The sequence below is a fragment of the Lactuca sativa genome, chromosome 2, assembly GCF_002870075.4.
Source record: "Lactuca sativa cultivar Salinas chromosome 2, Lsat_Salinas_v11, whole genome shotgun sequence".
NCBI lineage: Eukaryota > Viridiplantae > Streptophyta > Magnoliopsida > Asterales > Asteraceae > Lactuca > Lactuca sativa.
Genome location: NC_056624.2, coordinates 132,830,798 through 132,849,193, shown reverse-complemented (window position 1 = coordinate 132,849,193; position 18,396 = coordinate 132,830,798). Strand labels below are relative to the sequence as shown.

The window sequence follows — 18,396 nt, the reverse complement described above, 5'->3', positions numbered from 1 at the left end:
ATCAATATTTTGTTAACTAATAAGTAAATTTCACTATATAAATTTCCCCATCGTCTTAAGTTCATTATTTATGAATAATATAAATTTAACAATAATAAGTAAATATATAAAATATGTTAATAACATGTTTGAGGGGTTATTAGAATATTTTCAGAAGTTTAAACTAGTTAAAATCTTTTAGAATTGAATTAAATGCTATATGGGTAGTTTTGAAAATCATTATCATACATACTTATAAAGCTAGCATTTTTTCTTGAATCTCATGCATTTGAAACTCCCTTTTTTAACTTCCTCAAACCACATTAATTTGAAACCCCATTTTTTAACTAATGCAACTCAAAAGCTTTATAACTTATATTATGTTTAATTAGCATTTAGTGAAAAGTTTAGTATAAAAATGCCAATCTTTTGTGTCATTTGTGTTATATAAAATCTTACATGTAAGAAGGATTTGAAGATATTATGATTCAAAAGTTTTCATGTAGTTGAAATATTCACTATCCAAATATGATGATTTGAAGAAATGGGTTATGTCGATCCAAATATGATAATTTGAAGAAATGGGTTATGTCGCATCGATGGTAATTGTAATATGATTTTTGCTTTCAACCAAAACAAATGAAGCTTTTATATTCTTTCTTTATATTCAATTTCTCATTTAATCTTTATATGTGATTTGTATGTATTACTCAATCTGGAATGTGACTCTCCAAACATCAATGTTTTGCTTGGAATATCTTTCTGATTCTTCTTTTTCAAGAAAAATATTTTGATTACAAGTTAGTAAAGAATTGTCATCAAGTTTCTATGGTTGAATGGTGTTAAATAAAGAAAAAATATTCATAAAATGGATATAGGTTTTTTTGTTTGAGCAAAGTTGACGAATGTTAGTTTTTTCTTTTGATTTAAATGTATGTTTATATAACATCTTTATTTATATATTTAATGTAACGACCCAAAAATACGACCCGAAAATTTCTTTTAAAATTAGTAATAAAACTCTGTTCATCAATCGTCATATAAGAATCATAAAGAATGTATCTCAAAATATTTTAACAATTGTCAAATATATCAGAGTATAAACATCCCAGGCTGAACAAATGGTGTGTGCACTGCAATCTTCCCGAGCTCCTCTTTTAAAACTGAGTACCTGAAACCAAAACTGAAAACCGTAAGCACGAAGCTTAGTGAGCTCCCCCAAACCACCACATACCATACTATAACATATAAAGCATCTACTGGGCCTTGCCCACTGCATCAGACCGAAGTCCGGAAACTAACCAGGGCCTTGCCCTCTGCATCGAACCGAAGTCCGGAAACTGCATCAGACCGGAGTCCGGAACTAACCAGGGCCTTGCCCTCTGCATCGGACCGAAGTCCGGAAACTGCATCGGACCGAAGTCCGGAACTGATTGGGACCTTGTCCCCTGTATCGGACCGAAGTCCGGAACTGACTGATCATAACATAGCATAAACATATCAACTAGCATGAATACATATACTGCATACTGCATCGGAACAGAATCCGGAACACATAACATAAAACATGCTTGAATCACAAAGACATCAAGCACTCTAACTACTGCATCGGACTGAGGTCCAAAACTAACTGAACATAGCATAACATAATCATAGCATATAATCTAAACACATACCGCATACTGCATCGGACCATAGTCCGGAACACATAACTCATACCCTGTCTGTATCACAAAGACACCAAGCATACTGAACTACTGCATCGGACTGAAGTCCGGAACTACTGCTAACTAAACGGGCCGGCATTGTGTCCGTAGACCCGTTCCTACTGGAAGGAAACTCACCTCACACTGCTGAAGTCCCGTAGACACAATCCCACACTGCTGAAGTCCCGCAGACTCCACCCCAGCTGCTGGTTGACAGATTCCCGAACTGTCAACACCAAATAACACCCAATTAATAATTGGGTTCTAACACATAACTAAAAATACATGCTTTGGATAATTACTACATTACCCCTAGCTTGGCTTACCCAAGCCCAAGGCCCAAACCATAGGCCCAAAGTCAATTAGGGACTTAAAGCCCAACATATGGCCCAATTTTCCAAATTAGGCCTAAGCCCCTTACATGGGCCTACCCTAGGCCCATTAAATATTCTAGTCTAATTGTTTGACTTTGGATGGCCCATTAATAACCCGATCATCAAGGCCCAAAAAGGAAGGCCCAACAATAAACCCAAGTGAAATTAGGGTTTCACATCAAATGATAACTAGGGTTAAGTGTTTCTTACTTAACCCGCTAAGGACTTAACACACTAGGGACTTAATCCATTAAGTCTATTATTGCTTTGATTAATTTCTGCCAATGACTATTATTTAATATTTCACTTATTAAATAATTCTCGTGTGTCCTTGATAAATTCCCAAATATTAATATTTTCTCAATTAGCTCATTAAGGACTTAATCCATTAAGTCCTTAAATCTACTAGATAAATGGCATGGAATAGTTTGGGCTTAATTCACAATCCAATCCCAATGGCCCACAAGTGGGCCCAATGAGACTAAGGCCCAATTAATCACAATTAAGGTTTTCTAAACCCTAATTAGGTTTTCCACTCAAACATGGCCCAATAGGCCCAAATCAAATCTCTAAGCCCATTAGGGTTTGCTAGCGGGGCACCACCCACTACCACCTCGGGTAGTGGTGGTCGATGGCGGCTCACGGCGGCGGCCACCACCTTACGGTGGTGATTACAACTAATTTTATTATTAACCAAAATAATTACAATTACAATGTTTGATCAAAACATAACCACACACACTAACACACTAACTAACACACACACACTGCCACACCATGGTGGCCGGCGGTGGTGCTTGGCGGCAGCCACCACCTCACGGTGGTGGCGGTGGCTATTCCCGGCTTTCCGATCAAACAATCCCAATCATACATCACTAAAATAACACACACACACACACACCCTTATGCTTGGAAAAGTAACACAACCACCACCTGGTGGTGCTTGGCGATGGTAGAACCCCGGAGCGGCGGCAGCAGCATCGTACATCAGTTGCTCGGAGTGGCGGCGGCCACTCGTCTGTTGGGAAACAATGGCGAAGGGTGGTCCGAACGACGCTGGAACAATCGAGTCATACTATGAGCAGCGACAGAAAAAGAAGGAGGAGGATGGCGGAACAAAGGCGACTCACACCGACCCGAAAACCACGTCGTCAACTGCCTTCGCTCGGAGCTAAAAAACTATTACACTCGGCGGCTCAGCTGATCGGAAAACGCGACCAAAAAGCGACTGCGACTGGGGTCACGCATGGCGACTGAGGTGCTCACCGGAGGTGGGTTTCGCTTCTTCTAACCACTATATCGGGAAGTCACGGTGGCGGTTGGCGTCTCCCGGCCTCGTCGTCGACTGATATGGCGGCCCCACCGTGGTCTTGTTTCTATGGCTTCACAGACGAGGAAGGCGGCGATGTACGTCGGAGAAGGGTGAGATCGGCGGCTGGAGAATCCCGACGATGGCGGCTGCAACATAAGGGGCTTAGGGCTAGGGCATGACTGGTAACGAAGCTATATACCCCCTCCCCCACCAAATCTTTGCCATAACGACCACTTTGGCCCCTCCTCCATGAAATTCCTTCAAAAGAAGTCTATAAGTTACCAATTAAACCCTGCCCTTTCAATTCCTTTACAAATTAAGTCCAGATTTACTAAAACAACCCTCCCCCTTGAGAATCTTTGCAAAACTAATCCAGGGTTTACCTTTTTAACCCTAAACTCCATAATTCTTTACAAATTAGTCAAGGAATTATATCTATTAATTTATTTAAATAAACAGGGCGTTACAACTCTCCCCCACTTAAATTAGATTTCGTCCTCGAAATCGATCCTTATCATACCTTACTCGCTAACCACTCAAGTAACATGGTCACCAACCTGGGCGCACCCTAACCTTCTCGAGGTAGCTGTGACCAATCATCACAAAGCCCTAACATTTTCAGGCGAACTAATCCCTCGCAACAAGCTCTCATGTACTCTGTCTGACGTTTTCTATCTCTAGATGATCTGAATCCCTAACAGACCACTCATACTGAATCATTATAGCTAAACCCCGCGGGGGGTGAATAAGAATTAATCAGCAATCTCTTACGCTTATCATACATGAGATCCTCAAATACCATCACTGATGGAGACCAAAAACTGTCTGAATCCCTGATCTGCCTGAAAACACTGAACTGTCTGAAACTATATGCTGCCACATGGCTGCTTCCCGACAGCTACCGAGACCTACCGGGTCTCAATTTTTCCGCCAATCATCTGAAATATCGGGTTCCAGCCCAACTGCAGAGCCAAAGGACTCCCTACTTAGCCGCCTCGCACAACTTCTGAACGAAATCCTTCTATGGATCTAGTTGCTACTAGTTATCTCGTCACTGTGGCCCTAACGGCCTTCTGCTCTAACTGATTGGTCCCATGCGTCGAATCCTGACGTCACCAAAACCCAAAGCTAAACGCGATTGCTACATGATCATTGGTAGCCTTATGTTATAAATGACCTCAAGCAGTCCACTGCTTCTCTGCTCTCTTCTCTGTAGTGGCGCTTCTACAGTCTTATCACTGGCTTAACCAGGTCTAATCCGTATGGGAAATCCCGAAATCCAATCCATGGATTTCCATATCCTTACTGCTATACCTAAATGGTGAGTACTACTGATCTTTCTGCGTCCTAACATCGCACTCACGCTATCTACCAACCTAGTGAAGGCTGCGGCTACACCCACAGACTCACATCACTCTAGTACTATCTGCTAATCTTGTGAATGCTACGACTACACCCGCAGGCTTACAACACTCTGATGCTATCTGACTACTAGTGAATGCTACGGCTACACCCGCAGGCTTACAACACTCTGATACTGGATCGAACACGCGCTTGCCCCGCACTCAACTGAACTCATGTCCTGAATGGAATCCCAAACCTGATTCCCCAAGGCTTACTAGTAACATCACGAGAACGCGATCTCCTTATTGGCATGCTTTTCCGAACTTCCATCTCACACTATCCTCAAACCATACAACCACTTGGGCTATCTTCCTTCCCAATAAGGATGCGAAACTTATCCTAGTCTCAAAACTGCCTCGCTTCTGAATCCTTGGGTGATTCTCCCCCACTTTGATTCAGCTAATGCCCTACTGCACACAAAACTGGAAGAATTCCCAATCCTTCTCGCCACCCATGACCAATCTGATAGAAACCACACTTACCATTGCTAGTGTTTCAACACTAGCTAATCCAAAAGATCACACAACTCTAAAAAATTCGAATAAATCTTCGGTAATAACCTGCCAGACCTAGGAAGCTCCGAATCTCAATTGGAAACCTCGGAATCTCCCACTGCATCACGGCCTCTAACTTGGCCGGATCGACCAGAATACCCTTCTAATTTACAAGGTGCCCAAGAAATTGCACCCTGCGCAACCATGACTCACAATTGGAGAACCTTGCAAAATTTATTTCCCTCCTCAAAGTCTCTAGCACCTCCCGCAGGTGCTTCTCGTGCTGCTCCTCAGTCTTGGAATAAACCAAGATGACGTTGTACTTTCTCAATCCCATAATCTGGGGAATTGCTCTAACACTACTCACTAATGCTCCTCGGCATGCAATTGGCATATGGCATCTATTGAAAGTGTAATTCAGACACGAACCGAGGATAACACAGAGTTACACTTACTCAACCCTTGGAACCAAAGTCTCCCTTGTGCAGTTTTCCCACAAGTGCTGCACCGATTCTGAACCCGCTGGCCTCTCAGTAGCTGATCTGAAATCTACGGTCTCCTCCCGAGACCCTTTACTATAAGCAACTGATCTGGTTCCCTCTTAACAATGTTCTCTAAGTCAATATCCCGCTCTCGAGCTCTAGAAGTCATATCATTCAGGGTCTTGCACCCCGAGATACTCACAATCTCCCTGCTATCATTCTACAATATGTTCTGATAACTTATCTTCTTCGTTTCCTCATCTGCTGCATACTGTGGTACCATATAAGCTCTTTCCTGAGACTTGGTAATGATCTCTGCCACAGTCTTAGTCATCTAGTGGAGATCTTAACAACTCTTGCGCCAACTGCTGCGCCTCAATCGCCTGGGCACACTCTGCCCATAATCTGGTCTGGAAGTCATCTCATGACATAACATCAACCACGTCACCACTTAACTCACTACCAACCTCTTCCTATCAATCTCGTGATCTATCCCTCAGGAGATAGGAAGTAAGTCAGACCTTGTCTCCTTTCGAGACAACATTTGGTACGAAATGTGTTGGCAACATCTGCCAACCATCTGCCGCTAACAATGGGGTCCCTAACCCCCTGACCATCTGAAGCCTCACAAACTGTGAATTCCCGAAACATCAACGTACGGGTCTCTATCATGACTGCTATCTCAGTGCAGAATGCACTCGGCCTCTCATCACAAATTTCCATAATGCCCTCCTTGATCTCACTGAGGATCATAGGAGTCTCGTCGGTGATACTGCGCAAAATTCTCAAATGAGATGAACTCTCTCATCAGATCATCAATCTGCCCGACTCCAGAGTCCGAGCCTGATCCCCTGTCGACACCAGAACTACCATCTGGTCTACCACGTAGCGTCACTATACTCGGCAACATGCCATCACTAACATCACAATACTCACCCAATCTCGAGGGATCTCACACACTACAAGTTCCCTGGATTCATCTCAGCCTTCCTTGATTCGAGTACGGATCCTCTGCTTTCAGTAGTACGGGCCCATACTACCTTCCACATCTATCCGTACTTTCCTCAAGAACTGCCTCGACTCCACCAAGTCACTCTACTGCTACTGATCTCTGCTACTACCTTCCTAGGCTTTCCCTAGGGAACTTCTGACTCCACCCAAACCAGTCCTCAGCTGCTGAAGGCCTCCTTGTAATGCCAATTAGCCACCACCTGAATACCATCACATGCAATGAGGCTCGGATAATCCTTCGAGTAAAAGTCTCGTCCCTACAACGGTTGGACTCAAACAAGAGCTGCGCAATAGGGCCAAATCCAGCACTCTGAGATTATTCAACCCTGATCTCACGTGGTGTGACGTATTCACCTAATGGCTAACTCCCATCACTCAGAGTCCCACAAAGCACAAAGCAAGCAGCATTCGGATAAAGGAAACATACTCACGCAAAACTATTCTCATAACGAGAAACTGTACTAGCATACAATGCTAAGCTCACACTATCAGGCATAACCTACACAGGCTATCCTACTACTATCTACTGATTACTAGCATGAAATTCTTATCAAGCTGAAACACATAAAGCAGGCACTTAAGGCATCATCCTAGATCCTTAGTCCTATTCTAGCATGCTGTTCTACTGAAACTGAAGCTGAAACTGAAACTGAAACTGGAACTGATAATCATAACATATCTTGTATGGGTAATTTGGGAGTACTTACTTGAGCTCGGTTGATTGCATGTACCACACCCTTTTCTCTTTTCAAAACTCTTTTTGCTTTTTCTAAAACTCTTTTCTTTATACTTTTCAAAAATTGTTTTCTTTTCTCAAAATCCTTTTGTAACCATGGTTTTTCTTTGAAAACTCTATACCACTTTCTTAGTTTGAGTCCAAACACACTCTCAAGTATGTTTGAATCCCTCAAACCAAGGCTCTGATACCAACTTGTAACGACCCAAAAATACGACCCGAAAATTTCTTTTAAAATTAGTAATAAAACTCTGTTCATCAATCGTCATATAAGAATCATAAAGAATGTATCTCAAAATATTTTAACAATTGTCAAATATATCAGAGTATAAACATCCCAGGCTGAACAAATGGTGTGTGCACTGCAATCTTCCCGAGCTCCTCTTTTAAAACTGAGTACCTGAAACCAAAACTGAAAACCGTAAGCACGAAGCTTAGTGAGCTCCCCCAAACCACCACATACCATACTATAACATATAAAGCATCTACTGGGCCTTGCCCACTGCATCAGACCGAAGTCCGGAAACTAACCAGGGCCTTGCCCTCTGCATCGAACCGAAGTCCGGAAACTGCATCAGACCGGAGTCCGGAAACTGCATCGGACCGGAGTCCGGAACTAACCAGGGCCTTGCCCTCTGCATCGGACCGAAGTCCGGAAACTGCATCGGACCGAAGTCCGGAACTAATTGGGACCTTGTCCCCTGTATCGGACCGAAGTCCGGAACTGACTGATCATAACATAGCATAAACATATCAACTAGCATGAATACATATACTGCATACTGCATCGGAACAGAATCCGGAACACATAACATAAAACATGCTTGAATCACAAAGACATCAAGCACTCTAACTACTGCATCGGACTGAGGTCCAAAACTAACTGAACATAGCATAACATAATCATAGCATATAATCTAAACACATACCGCATACTGCATCGGACCATAGTCCGGAACACATAACTCATACCCTGTCTGTATCACAAAGACACCAAGCATACTGAACTACTGCATCGGACTGAAGTCCGGAACTACTGCTAACTAAACGGGCCGGCATTGTGTCCGTAGACCCGTTCCTACTGGAAGGAAACTCACCTCACACTGCTGAAGTCCCGTAGACACAATCCCACACTGCTGAAGTCCCGCAGACTCCACCCCAGCTGCTGGTTGACAGATTCCCGAACTGTCAACACCAAATAACACCCAATTAATAATTGGGTTCTAACACATAACTAAAAATACATGCTTTGGATAATTACTACATTACCCCTAGCTTGGCTTACCCAAGCCCAAGGCCCAAACCATAGGCCCAAAGTCAATTAGGGACTTAAAGCCCAACATATGGCCCAATTTTCCAAATTAGGCCTAAGCCCCTTACATGGGCCTACCCTAGGCCCATTAAATATTCTAGTCTAATTGTTTGACTTTGGATGGCCCATTAATAACCCGATCATCAAGGCCCAAAAAGGAAGGCCCAACAATAAACCCAAGTGAAATTAGGGTTTCACATCAAATGATAACTAGGGTTAAGTGTTTCTTACTTAACCCGCTAAGGACTTAACACACTAGGGACTTAATCCATTAAGTCTATTATTGCTTTGATTAATTTCTGCCAATGACTATTATTTAATATTTCACTTATTAAATAATTCTCGTGTGTCCTTGATAAATTCCCAAATATTAATATTTTCTCAATTAGCTCATTAAGGACTTAATCCATTAAGTCCTTAAATCTACTAGATAAATGGCATGGAATAGTTTGGGCTTAATTCACAATCCAATCCCAATGGCCCACAAGTGGGCCCAATGAGACTAAGGCCCAATTAATCACAATTAAGGTTTTCTAAACCCTAATTAGGTTTTCCACTCAAACATGGCCCAATAGGCCCAAATCAAATCTCTAAGCCCATTAGGGTTTGCTAGCGGGGCACCACCCACTACCACCTCGGGTAGTGGTGGTCGATGGCGGCTCACGGCGGCGGCCACCACCTTACGGTGGTGATTACAACTAATTTTATTATTAACCAAAATAATTACAATTACAATGTTTGATCAAAACATAACCACACACACTAACACACTAACTAACACACACACACTGCCACACCATGGTGGCCGGCGGTGGTGCTTGGCGGCAGCCACCACCTCACGGTGGTGGCGGTGGCTATTCCCGGCTTTCCGATCAAACAATCCCAATCATACATCACTAAAATAACACACACACACACACCCTTATGCTTGGAAAAGTAACACAACCACCACCTGGTGGTGCTTGGCGATGGTAGAACCCCGGAGCGGCGGCAGCAGCATCGTACATCAGTTGCTCGGAGTGGCGGCGGCCACTCGTCTGTTGGGAAACAATGGCGAAGGGTGGTCCGAACGACGCTGGAACAATCGAGTCATACTATGAGCAGCGACAGAAAAAGAAGGAGGAGGATGGCGGAACAAAGGCGACTCACACCGACCCGAAAACCACGTCGTCAACTGCCTTCGCTCGGAGCTAAAAAACTATTACACTCGGCGGCTCAGCTGATCGGAAAACGCGACCAAAAAGCGACTGCGACTGGGGTCACGCATGGCGACTGAGGTGCTCACCGGAGGTGGGTTTCGCTTCTTCTAACCACTATATCGGGAAGTCACGGTGGCGGTTGGCGTCTCCCGGCCTCGTCGTCGACTGATATGGCGGCCCCACCGTGGTCTTGTTTCTATGGCTTCACAGACGAGGAAGGCGGCGATGTACGTCGGAGAAGGGTGAGATCGGCGGCTGGAGAATCCCGACGATGGCGGCTGCAACATAAGGGGCTTAGGGCTAGGGCATGACTGGTAACGAAGCTATATACCCCCTCCCCCACCAAATCTTTGCCATAACGACCACTTTGGCCCCTCCTCCATGAAATTCCTTCAAAAGAAGTCTATAAGTTACCAATTAAACCCTGCCCTTTCAATTCCTTTACAAATTAAGTCCAGATTTACTAAAACAACCCTCCCCCTTGAGAATCTTTGCAAAACTAATCCAGGGTTTACCTTTTTAACCCTAAACTCCATAATTCTTTACAAATTAGTCAAGGAATTATATCTATTAATTTATTTAAATAAACAGGGCGTTACATTTAACTACCCAATGCTCTTAATTATTTGATTGTAGTTTTTCTATTTTAATTATGTTTATTTTCTATTATATTTTTGTTGCGTTATCCTACACAACACATTTAAAAGACAATATTTAAAAGATAACATAATTTTGAACATTTGATATGTAATTTGATAGATTTATCATGATATGTTCTTCATATGAAAGTAATTTATCCATATTACTACGAAAATAATTACATATGACATTAACGAATATATATATATATATATATATATATATATATATATATATATATATATATATATATATATATAGTATATGTGATTTGTTTAACATGTATATGCACCTATATATGTTATAAATTTATAATTAAATATCTTTATGTTTAATAATTGAAGGGATTAAAATGTTGCATCAAAACCAATTATTTACACGAATAATAATAATAATAATAATAATAATAATAATAATAATAATAATAATAATAATAAATATACATTTCCAAGTACTGCATTCATTTGAAACTCACACTACAACTCAAAAGTTTTCTAATTTATGTATATTTATTAGTTACAACTCAAGAGTTTTTAACTTATGATTATTAATTAGTAATCACTAATAACTTTTTATTTTCCTTTATTTTATAAGGTTGTAAAGTTTTGCTCATTAAAAACGTCAATGTATTTGAAGAGATTTGTGATTTGAATATGAAGAGTTAATATAAATGTTATAATAGATATTTTAGTGCTTTTATGTTATTAAAAGTTATAATATTTATTTTTCATATTTTTTATTATTCGTTGTATATATATCTTTTTAAATACACATGTTATAATAGATGTTTTTCTATTTTTATGTTACTAAAAGTTGCAGTTCATATTTTTGTTCATACGTTTTGTTACCCATTATATTATCATTCATTTGATATATAATTTACACAATATTAAATGGTTTATAAAATTATCAAATAATTAGATATATCACAATGACTTAAAAATTAAACTATAATGTTTAATAAAACTAATATGTTAACTAAATGTTTGCTTAACTACTAACATTTTGTTTCAAAGTAGAAATATTAAATAATAATTCGGTAAAAGTTATTATTTTAATTATATAATTTTATTCTCGCGCAACGCGCGGGGATTCGCCTAGTATACTTATAAAGGAAACATTTTTCCTTTCACCACATTCATTTGAAACTCTCATTCTTATTTCCTTTCACCACATTTATTTGAAACTCCCATGACTTTTCAATTTCTTTCTAATAATAATTATAATTTGGTAAATTAGGTTAAATAAATATCAAACATAATGTGTGATCATATATAAACTAAATTTCAATATTAAAATAATATCTTTATTATACTTATAAAATTATGTTTTTTAACTTTTAACATATTATATTTAGTTTATTAGTTTTAATATATTTTTGGATGTAAACCATTATCATTTTATAATTTTGGAACAATTTATATAAAATTCTTCAATTATTAATTTAGATATAACATTACAGGGTCAACTTAAATATAAATTTTAGTTTAACTTAAACAACCCAAATAATATTTTATAAATAGATAAAATTGATAAATTGTAGTGTCTTTCAATAATGATTATAAGTTGGTTAATAAGATTAAATAAATATCTAACCTAAAGTGTAATCATAAATAGACTAAATTTCAATTTTAAAATAATATCTTTACTTTTATTTGTAAAGTTATGCCTTTAAATTTTTACATATTATACTTAATTACTTAGATTTAGAATGTTGTTGTTTGTAAACCATTCTCAGTTTAGTACTACAACTTTTGAATAGTTTGGACAAAATACTTCAATTTTTAATTTAAATATAACGTTACTCAACATAAATATATAAATTTCAGTTCCACTGAAAAAGCCAAAAAATATTTTGTAAATAGTTAAAAGTGAAATTTAACTAAAATATTTTCTAAATATATTTTTATAATCATTAAAAGTTTTCAAATAAGTAGATTAAATTAATTTACAATAACAATAGTTAAAAATCACTCTATATAAATGAATATATTGTTACCTTTAAAATCAAAAAAATAATGTTTGATATTTTAAATAATTATGATGATAGAGATTAAAAAATTAAGCAAATAAATTTTAAAAAATTAATTAACAATAACAACAACTATAAATAACATTAAACCACATATAATATTTAATTTTATTAATGTGTAACTCGCGGATAGAAGTCATTCAAACGATTGAGATTATGAAGTTATAATATATATATATATATATATATATATATATATATATATATATATATATATATATATATTATCATATAATTCAAAATAATCAATATATTATATCAATTTAGTATGCGAATTATTATATCAAATTTAACAACAACGTTATTTTTATATTTAAAAAAAACATATATTTGTAAAGACTTCAACTATATAAGTGTTTTTGTGTATTACAATGTCAACTCAAATATAAATTTCAGTTCCATTTAAAAAACCGAAGAATATTTTGTAAATAGTTAAAATTGAGAAATTGTAGTGATAAATGCAGAAACTAAATTTTAATCTCAAATTAACTAAAGTATTTCCTAAATATATTTTTATAATCATTAAAAGTTTCGAAATAATTACTTTAAAATAACTTAAAATAACAATAGTTAAAAATAACTCTATATAAATGATTATATTGTTAGCTTTAAAATAAAAAACAATGTTTGATGTTTTAAATAATTATAATGATAGTAATTAAAAAATTAAGGAAACAAATTTAAAAAAATGAATTAACAATAACAACAACTATAAATAACATTAAATCATATATTATATTTAATTTTATTCGTGTGTAACTCGCGGGTAGAAGTCATTCAACCGATTGAGATTATGAAGTTATAATAGATGTACATATTATCATATAATTCAAAATAGTCAATATATTATATATCAATTTAGTATACAAGTTATTATATCAAATTTAACAGCAACGTTATTTAAATATTAAAAAAAAACTTATATTTGTAAAAACTTCAAGTTTATAGGTTTTTCTGCGCAACGCGCGGACATTCGCCTAGTTTTAGTAATAAAAGAAGCATGGTGTTACAAGAGCAGGGACCATATCTGTAATTTTTGTTTCAATACGAAAGTAACGCATTTAGTAAAGAAGAAAAATTAGAATTGTCAACTGATCAACAATGAAGGGACTGTTTGTGTAAATATCATTTTAATTCAAAAGAAAAAGGAACGTCACGTTAGAAAGAGAAAAAGCAGAGTGACGCAAACATGGATCGAACTAGAGACTTCTGGTACTGCCACCATTAACGACCAATGGGCTAAAAACCAAGTACCACCCGCAACAAAAATGAGACCCGAATTGCTTTCTTCTTTACCGGAAAATAACACAATTTTCGGCCATTCTTTAATCCAATAAAACTTCGAAAATTACGTCAAATAGATAAATAAAATTTCCATTAATTATATCCACATTATACTAACTTGTTTTCACAATCAATTAACAAATACTATTCTTTCAAAATTCTCGATCAAGTTATAGCATTATCAGCCGAAACAAGACCCTAGTTAGAACCAAAACACGTAATACGACCATATAAACCTATTCTAATAACTATAACGAACTGAAAACGAAGAATCATACCTTAATTTCGAACACAACCTCAAAAATACTTTACGAACCTCTTCCCTTGATTTCTCCCTCGTTTATTAATGTTTTCTTACGTGTTTTCACATGATTTCTCAAGCTCTTTATAATGTTCATGTTTGTAACTAATAAAACGATCTAAATCACTTGGATTTACTCTTCCATTAAAGGTGATGGGTTTTAGGTTTAAACCTTATTATTTTTCCTAATTAAACCTAAATACACCTAAGTTTATTTCTAGAAAACTGATATATTCAATTAATTATAATACATATCATTCATTTTTGGGATAATGTCATAAAAAGCCTTAATTTTGTAAAAAAAAAAAGTCGGTTTTACCCTCCGACGAGTTTTTGTGTCATTAATGCCGCATACTTGTCTCACCTTTTGCGTTTATGCCAAATACCCGGTTGCAAGAGGGTTTACCGGTTACCCCTCTACTTACCCCTCAACCTTTCCCTCCGTTTCTTAACCCCATTTACCAAACGACGAAGCTGGGTTTTTGAAGAAGAACATCACGAAAACAAAATCAGATTTGTACACCAAATGACAACGTCGAAATCAAATTCAAGCTGGAGTGGCACATCAAGAAGGAAAAATCGGGAGATAATACGATGTAGTTGTGGTGATATTTGCCCTATTTATGTTTCACGCACTCCAGAAAACCCAGGACGAAAGTTTCGTGCCTGCCCTAATTACCAGGTAATTGTTGTGATGTTTGCCCTAATTATGCTCTCTCTACTATCGTCCCTTCTTTATGTAATTTTATTCTTCTTTTTGTAGGATGAAGATGGTGGTTGTGGTCATTTCAAATGGGTTGATGAAGAAGAAGACGAATTTAGGGCTTTTAAGAAGCAATTGAACCTTCAACATAAAGATATCGAATCCGTGATGTTGCTCAAACTGATTGTAGGGCTGCTAGTGAGTATTTTGGTATGTCTTGTTGCGGTGGTTATTAAGATGTAAGTTAGATGAAATGATAACAAGTTTGTAGTGTAGTTTATTACATTGGTAGATGTACTGAATCTGTAAAAGTTTGAATGGTGCAATAGTATTAAAGTTTGTATGGCTATGATCTATTTTATAAATGCTTTTGTGAAAATGGTAACTACACATTCAGCAGAACACAAATGCAAAGTAAGATGCATAAAATGGTAATCAAATGTGCCAATAATGGTAAACATGTTCACCATAACACAAATGGGAAGTAAGATGCGTAAATGGTTATCAAATGTGCCAATAATGGTAAACATGTTCACCATAACACAAATGGGAAGTAAGATGCATAAATGGTTATCAAATGTGCCAATAATGGTAAACATGTTCACCATAACACAAATGGGAAGTAAGATGCATAAATGGTTATCAAATGTGCCAATAATTGTAAACATGTTCACCATAACACAAATGGGAAAGTAAGATGCATAAAATGGTAATAAAAATTGACAACAATGGGTAACACATTCATCATAACACAAATAAAAGGGGGTGTATTAATTGCATAAGGTTTTTTACATCTCACTAATACGTAGAAGCCATCCAATTGTATCCAAAAACCTAAATAAATTATCAAAAAAGGCAACCAAGTTTATAACATAAAACAAGTGGATGTATGCTGCATTTAGTGGGTAGAATGACAATAATATTTAGCAAAAAGGGCTCCATCTGCCCGTGTTTACCCTCCCCACTACACCCCCAAAACACTTAACCAACTACTCCAACCTAACTGGATTGCTAGCAGATGAACCACCTCCATTTTTGTCAAGCACCGTCTTCTTCAACTTCTGCAAAATGATCCTTTCAGAGGGTTTTCTCAACCTTGTCAATCTAGGGACATCATCAGGACCTTCATCATCACCTCATTCTTCTTGTTCACCTTCATCATCACCCAAGTAACCATCATCACCTCCTTCTTCTTGTTCACCACCACCATCAACATCATCAATAATAGCCTCATCATCATTATCAGATAGATGATCCAATACATCTTCCATATCCTGATATTGATAATTACATAAATAAATTAAATTGGAGAAAAATAATGAAAAACACTTACAAAAAAGTAATTTCTTACCAACTCAATGGGTAGCATGTCATCCAGTTCCAGTTCTACCCCTTCCATACCTTCAATTTCTTCCATGCTATATCCTGCTTCCAACATCAATGCAATCTGTTTAGCATCCACTTTTACCTTATCTACAAGGACACCATCATCTTTTCCATCATTAAACTCAACATTACCCCCATAATCTGATTGAGTAGCATCATAGGTTTCTGATTGTTGTTGAAAACTACCCTCCCCTAATATTTCGTCCAGCCCCTGCTCAACCTCATCAAGTACTTTGTGTAGATCTAAACCAACCCTTGGAAGCAAAACATCTTCTTTTCCAACATCAACCACTTCAACTTCTTCAACAATATGACAATCTTCAACAATAACATCATTAACATCCCTAGTCTGAATATCATCACCATGACCCCCAGTCTTAATACCACCACCTTCCCCAATCTGAATACCATCACCATGATCCCCAGTCTCAATACTATCACCATGATCCTCATTCTGAATTCCATCACCTTCCCCAATCTGAATACCATCAACAACAACTTCTTTTTGAGTTGCAGAAACATCTTCTTTATGAGGTGAAGTAGCCTCTTTTTTGGACCTTGGTGCTTTTAAAACCTTGGAACTTGATGCTTCTTTCTTTGACTTGTTTTTCTTCTTTGGAGGCTGACTGGATTTAGAAGCTCTTAATGATTCATCAAATTCAGTTGCTTCTTTTTTGGACCTTGATGCTTTTAAAACCTTGGAACTTGATGCTTCTTTCTTTGACTTGTTTTTCTGCATTGGAGGCTGACTGGATTGAGAAGCTCTTAATGACTCATCATATTCAGTTAACAATGGATGTTTCCTTGGTCTGCCTCTTTTCTTTGGTAGCAAGGGTACTACTGGTTTTTTCTCATTCTTACAACTTTCTTGATTATGGCCATACTCTAAGCATTTCCCACATCTTACTGTTCTTGGTACAAATACCCTTGTTGATGAAAACCTCCCCTCTTGTTCACTAGCATGCCTCTTCCTTTTGGTAGTAGGCCTACCTGGCATTCTCCTAGCCAAAGGAGGCAATGGCTTTATGAATCCAGTTTGGCTCCAAAGATTACTCCCATTCACTGGTTTGATATTAGAGGAGTAAGACTTTTTAAAATTTTCCTTTGAAAAGTACCCATCAATATATACATCTGGTGTTTGATTGATGTAGTTGATGGCTGCATTTGCATGTACACATGGGATCCCAGACAAATCCCATAATCTGAAACTGCAAGTCCTGCTGTCCAAGTCCACCATATAGCTGTCACATCCTCTTCTAGCTTCAAAAACATGTCCTTGACTATGAACTACAACCCATAACCTGCATAAGTTGGTATAGTAAGTAAGAATAATAAAAAGAAACAACAAATGTTAAATTTCTTTTATGCATACCTCATATTTTTCCCAAACAACTGCATTTTCCTAAGTATAGCAGGACAAACATTTGATTTCCATTTAACATTTTCCTCTGTCATGTGGGAAAACTTGTCCATTATATATATCCTGATCTCCTCAAGCATTGTGATAAGGGGTTTTTTCCTAGCATCAACAATTATTGAGTTGAAACACTCAGAGATTCCATTCTCAACTGCTTCACACGCATAACCCCTATCAAAGTAAGCTCTACACCATGTTTTTGGTTGTCTTGACATCAAGTACTCATATGCAGATGGGCTCAACTTCTTGATGGTTTCCACGTGCCTCATAAAGTCACTTTCTACACAACTCATTGATGCAACCCAAAATAATTTCTTGAACTCCAACCCTGTGTATGCTTTCTTGAAATTGGCATAAACATGCCTGGCACGTTGCCTATGCTCAACATTTGGGAGTATATCTTTTACAGCTTCAACCAATCCCTACAAGACAAGAACATTCAAGTCAATATGCATCCCTTTTAAATTGTATTAACATTTATATAAAATGGAGTATTGAAAACAAACCTTATGTTGGTCAGATATCATCACCAATCCTCTGCCATCATGAAGGTCTACACTATCTCTAAGAAGCTCAATAAACCAAGTCTAGTTAGGCTTGTTTTCAACATCAACAACAGCCCATG

At 37.4% G+C, this 18,396-nt stretch overlaps 1 protein-coding gene across 1 annotated transcript; it reads left to right on the top strand.

The window, feature by feature from the left end:
• The first annotated feature begins 14,791 nt into the window (after positions 1–14,791).
• LOC111912140 (uncharacterized) lies at positions 14,792–15,211 on the top strand. The gene is made up of 2 exons (XM_023907875.2): positions 14,792–14,947; positions 15,029–15,211. The coding sequence occupies exons 1-2, from the start codon at positions 14,792–14,794 to the stop codon at positions 15,209–15,211; spliced, it is 339 nt and encodes a 112-aa protein (XP_023763643.2).
• The last annotated feature ends 3,185 nt before the right edge of the window (positions 15,212–18,396 follow it).

What these genes read in the sequence shown, in the direction of transcription:
- LOC111912140 (XM_023907875.2), top strand. Translation starts at nt 14,792, where the DNA reads ATGACAACGTCGAAATCAAATTCAAGCTGGAGTGGCACATCAAGAAGG. An exon ending in GTGCCTGCCCTAATTACCAG is followed by an intron (nt 14,948 to 15,028) that starts GTAATTGTTGTG and finishes TTCTTTTTGTAG; the next exon opens with GATGAAGATGGTGGTTGTGG.